The sequence below is a fragment of the Charadrius vociferus genome, unplaced genomic scaffold (assembly GCF_000708025.1).
Source record: "Charadrius vociferus isolate BGI_N301 unplaced genomic scaffold, ASM70802v2 scaffold13, whole genome shotgun sequence".
Classification (NCBI taxonomy): Eukaryota; Metazoa; Chordata; class Aves; order Charadriiformes; family Charadriidae; genus Charadrius; species Charadrius vociferus.
Window position 1 is genome coordinate 4,841,514 of NW_009647763.1, and position 6,000 is coordinate 4,847,513.

The 6,000-nt window shown below is 35.2% G+C and overlaps 1 protein-coding gene across 1 annotated transcript in view; it reads right to left on the reverse strand.

Annotated features, from left to right (window-relative positions):
• ZDHHC14 (zinc finger, DHHC-type containing 14) overlaps positions 1-6,000 on the reverse strand; it is a 51,761-nt gene that overhangs the window by 34,750 nt on the left and 11,011 nt on the right. Inside the window, exon 2 of the mRNA XM_009882324.1 lies at positions 3,047-3,205. Within this exon, the coding sequence (XP_009880626.1) occupies positions 3,047-3,205 (159 nt within the window). The remainder of the gene's footprint in view (positions 1-3,046; positions 3,206-6,000) is intronic.

Here is a 6,000-nt window from a genome sequence, read left to right on the forward strand (position 1 = left end):
AAGCCCAACTACTGGCTTCTTACCAGCATGACACAGTGCAATCAAAACCTCTTGTCTAAACCCAGCAATAACTATCCTGAGCTCAGAATTTATGTCTGCTGTGGTTGTTCTTTTTTTTTTTTTTTTTTAAGTCTTTATCTCTTGCGTTTATGTGTACATGATTTTAAATTAATTTATAATCTTTAAGCAATATAATGGTACACAGAAAACTCCTGAGGGGATAACTTCCAACTGCCATTCACGAAGGCAGTTAAAGAAAGCAAATCAGGAATACACCCAAGATACTTGCCTCAGGCAACACTTATTCAACCAAATATTTGAAGACTTTACATAAACGCAACAAACTGCATTTATATGAAAATCCAGATTTTTCTGGATACTAGTATGAAAATATTGTAATGCTAAAGGAGTTTGAAGTATTACTATAGGTAGAACTCAAATTAGGGTTGTTTTTTTTTTTTAAAGGTATTTCTTCATATTTTTATCTAAATATACTACATAGCCAGTTATAAAAAAAATAGCAGTGAAATGAAAATCAGAAACAAGATCAATTAACAGATATGCGTACTGGACAACTAGAAAGTTAGGATTAATTCAACAAGGGGGAAAAAACAACAATGAATAAATTTTTGTATGTACTTACTTACTTACTTAAAAGGCTGCTAAGTATTCCTTACAGAATGAAAAGCATCAATAGAAAATACAGAATGAAAGAACCTCGCTTTCACACTGCATTTATTTGCCCCGTATCATAAAACACCTTTAGGTAAAAGTAGCATACTGTTTTTTCTGAGCAGTGAGTGCTGGTTTAAAGAAAGACTCCACTTCTGTATCACACAGTCTCTGTAGTTAGTTTATAACTATGCAGCAAAAGCTTCAGGAACTATGTGGTAAAAAGGAACAAATAGCCATATTGGTAGTGAGTTGCAATCGTTAAGTTACTTAAATATCTGTATGCGTGCAAAGTAGGAATATTTTTGCGTTGGTTTAGCTTCATCAGTAAGGAACTAGCAAATGATAGTGGCACAAGAACACTCATTGCTATTGTAACATTTATTCACAAACTAAAATTAAATAAAAACGTCATCATATAGACAATCCTTACTTAAGAGTGGAGGCAAATCGCATAATGCATTCTGACTAAGTGTACCCTTTTAGACTGTTAGTTTTCCACAAGTCCATGAGCAATCCGATTTTCTTCACACCTATTTTTCCCAGAGCAAGTTACTTGCAGATACTTGTAGATTTCACTTTTTGCATTCAATACACCTGAATATTTATATGAGAAATATCTGTACTGAATTAGGAAAAAAAAGTACTATTCAATGTACCCTAAAAAAAAAAATAATCATAGTTTATTGTAATTCCCGTTATAAACGCTGAGGAGAAAAACCACAGCAAATTCATTCCAATAAATGGATGGAATTATTTTAATACAAATAACTTCAAATTGAAAAATGTGCAAAAGGAAATTACAATGATTGTAACTATTTTATGAGCAGAAAAACTAATCTTCTTGGATACAATTATCACTTATATGAGTCATTTGCTCACTCTTTTCTGATATACATTCATAAGAATTCACATCTGTTGCTTCATCCCAGACATAATCAGAAGACAAAGACTGTTTAAGTTGTTTCGCCCCAATCACTAATTGTATGTTTCACAGAGTAGGTTCTCCAAATGTAGTATGAAAAGGACACAATCAGATTGCAGAAGAAGCTGTAGAAAAATCCTTCATATCAGTTTATTAAAAAACCTGAAACATTATTTTAAAAAGGAAAAAACTTCAGGATGTGTGTGTGTGAGTTGCTCTTATTTCTGCACTCTAGGTAAAAAACAGCTGCCTTTAACTTTTATTTACTGCACTGGTCACTGTAATGTACAGGTTACACATTTGATAAAATATTTTTCTGAAAATTTGTCAACTGCAATTCATAAACATCCCTACTTCCCTAGTTCAATGGCTTTTACAACGCTTACAAAATTCTAACACATCAGAAAAACTTATTTACTGAAGGAACCATCCACAGATACCAATTGATTGTATAGCGCCAAAAGGCTAAACTTTTCACTCTGATGTAAGTGTGCTCCCTAAATGAATATCATCTAAACACGAAACTGTAATTCTTCCAATGACTGCTTTATATCTAAAAATATCACTGCTGAATGCTGCAATTACATTTCTCAGCTGGAGACATCTTTCTACATTATTTTCTTGAATGCATAAGATCCAGGCTCAACAGTGTGCTAATCAGCTGCACTAAACTCTAAATGTGATCTAATTAACTAGAAAACTACTCAGATTTGATTGGTGAGATTTTTTCTGACTTGCTTTTAAATCCAAGCATATCTTCATCACCTTGTCTGCCCTCCAAAGAAAATATTCATCAAAAAAGACAAGATGTTCAGAGGAAAAAAAAAAAAAGCCCTATCATTACAAAATATCCTTAGGTCGTGAAAACTACTACTTACTCTCAAAATAGCATGCTTGCCCAGTAATTTCTTATGGATTCTGACTTCAAAATTTCTAGTCTTAACACTGTTCAAAGGTAAGAATCACCTACAGTGCATATTCTGGTCACAGTGCAAGCCCTAACCATTTGAACCGTGCCTTACAATTAGTCTGCAATGAACTGGAGAAGCAGCTCCTTGCCCTCAATTCAGTTTGGTGAAGGAAACAATTCTGAGACTCCTGCAAAGCTCGGTTCTCTGCACTGGAAAGTTAATCGCACATGATATGCAGCCTTGTTCAAATTGGGTGTGTTCTTTGTCTTGTGGAGCAGGTTAGGAAAGATGTATGCATCAGAAGATATTCTTCCTTCCTAGATTAAGCAACAACTATCTGTGAGGCCAAATCTCCTCTTCTGCCTCCTCTAAAATTCTTAACATTAACAGACCTTGTAGGAAAGAAGGATGAACACAGCAAGTGACCTCATGAGTAATCTTGTCACTAACTCTGATTCTTTTCTCTCTCATATCAGAAGTATTCATTACACTACATAAGCTACTAAACTGAACATATGCCATATCTTTTTTTACTCACCTACGCAGTTATCACAAAGGCTGCAATGTGAGGCACGAGGTGGGCGGAAAATCTTGCAAGTAAAACAGTATTTTAGTTTCACTGTCTGTCCATTGATGATCACTTCTTTTGTTCTGGGAGGGGGGCGGTATCCTCCTGAACTGGAGCCATTTGCAATATCTAAGCATGGAAATAGAACACATTAAATTTTTCACATGAGTTATGGTGTGTACATGGAACTGTCTTTGATGGCAAGCTATAGCAAATTTCAAATTTTTATTAACACCCTTAAATTAAACAACGTTTTTCCCTTCTCGTTCTCCTAAAATAACACATTGCAAAAAGACAGTTAATTACAAATAACATCCATAGTCAATTTGAATTAAAAAATAAAATGCTGACAGCTACTTTGATCTCAAAACTCTTACACTCTCATATCCCCTAATAGTTCATACAGAATAATTTAAAGACAACTGTGACCACTGGTGCAGGATGGCAAAACCTGGACAAGTTATCTTTAGCATTTTCCTCCGTTTTTTAGAATTCCTGTAATAACAAAAAGCCTCTCTACAAGTGCTCCAGATATTCTACAATCTAATATAGAATCTGCACATTTACTTCAGCAACAGCAGCTCTGTCCTTACAGCTTGGCACATGGCAGAAAGAAGATCAATCATCACCTTGAGATCTCTTAAACGCTGTGATACTATTCTGAACATGCTCCATTGTACTTCACAGCTCTTGCCGTTTCAAAGTTTGAAAATCTAACTCCCGGTGTTACTTTTACACATCTTGAAGTTCGTTGCACAAAAATAGTTTCCAACTACCTCATTTGGTACAAGTGATGGGGTTTGTTTGATTGATTGCTTTTGTTATATTTTAGGACATGAGCTTTCTTTTCTCCGGCAACTAAAGGACTGACTAGGCTAAAACATTAAAGTTCAATTTTGTCACTTAAATGCTCCCAAGCTGAGCTATGCTTTAAAAGTTGAACATGTAAAAGTAGTACCTTTTTCTCAGTTTATCTGTTCTTGTCTAATAACAGTCAAATCAAACCACAGAAGTGAAAAAAACCCTAAGCTTGGACAGGAAGAACAAGAGGAAAGTAAAATAAACTATTTTCCAATATATGAATGAAACTACATTTTGAAGTCACAGCCACCTGCACAACTACGTTTTAAGTTGTCCCCCTCACTTCCATGTTGGACAAGCATGGGGCTGGACGACAGGTTACTAAAAGATCCATGACTTTTATTTGAGCTCAAATTGTTAGAAATATCACCTACAATTACAATTTCTGCCAGCTCTGGGGATGTATTTACACAGCCTACAAACTGCACATTCTCCAAGGGGGCAACTAGAAAGCCTCCTACCTAGCAAGGCATTCAAAGAAGTGACAACATAGCTGTGCTAGCAAAGGTGTAATTATACAATATGCCAGACTTGGCAGCAAATCTACCTTAAGTAGTTCTGACTTGCAGTGCGCTCACCTGCTCCATAAATATGGATCAATAAAAGTATTTCTGGGACACCACTGTAAACTTGACCATTGAAACAACCGGCCTTCAGAAAACTCTCTTTGAGAAGAAGGTGGAAGCAGGGGAGCAATAGCTGAGGATGAGGGAATCGGGGCATGAAGCTCCTAAGTGCCCCTTATGAGAATGAAGTGGTGAACACTGAAGAAACAGCTGCTTAGAAGCAGCCTACTAGACCTCCCTGAGGTACAGGCATTTGCTCGTGTTGGATCTAAACCAGCCCCTGCAATGTTCCTGGGATGCTGGGCCAGGTCCTATGATCCGCACGTGGAAGCATGGACTGCTGTGTAGCTCCCATAGCAATCAATAGTACTGATTTTGACCTCAAGGCCAATACTACTTGACGCAGTATTTTTGATTAAATAAGTAGTGCATTACAAGCTACTGGTGTATTCACATGCTGAAGCACAACTAGACAATAGTTGTTTAATGTGCAATATGGACTTTTCTTTTTACAGTTATGTTGTTCGAAAGAAACTCATTAATTAAATGATTATGATTGTAAAGCACTCTAGCAGATACAAGAATTTGATGAGGGCAATAGAAATAATTTAATTTCTCCAGGTTATAGTAAAACCCATTCTTTTATTTGCTTACATAACAATTTACTTGTCCTCATGACACAACAGTTTAAGTAATTTATTTTTGCATTCTAGTTCAGAACTAAGCTGAAAAGATGTTCTTTTGAGGGCATAGCACAACTGTGCTTATACTATTTAAAGCTTTGCAAAGACATGGATGATTCCTAAATCCAGAAAACAGGGAGGAACTTCTTGTAATTCAGAGATTACATCAAAAAGCTTCCATATTTACAATGAAGACTTCTTTTCTGTAGAACAAGTTATCATATGCTGCATGAAATGCTGAAATAAATAACTTGTAGTAGTACAGATCTACATACAACAATACCATAGTAAATTTTTGTTATTAAAAATCCCCTATAGCTGATTTTAGTTACCACTACTGATAAAGTTAAATATATTTTAATACACTGTAATTTCAGTGACATCATCACCAGCAGGCTTGTAACATTCTTAGTCCTTCTAAAAATCCACGGGCCTTACAAAACACAGTATTATGCCCATTTCTAACAATACTCTGGTCAAGATAGACTTAAATTGTGAACAAAAATGTAGGTTATTAGCCCTATTTAGCTTTTTATCCAATAAAGCATTTAACACATGCATGCATAACATGTTCATTAATAACCCAATGACTTCCATTTGATACTCATACTCAAATTTAGGTGCATAATTGTCAAAAATACTCATGAAGCCTGAATTTTATATAGGTGTAGTTTTCTATACTGCTAGAAATGCTGATGCATTGAATTTCCTAAAATAACACTAATATTTCAGATTTTCTTCCTTTACAAAATCCTCTTATTCCTGAATATGTACGTAATAGTCCAAAGAAAATGACTTAAACCAGTCAACGTGA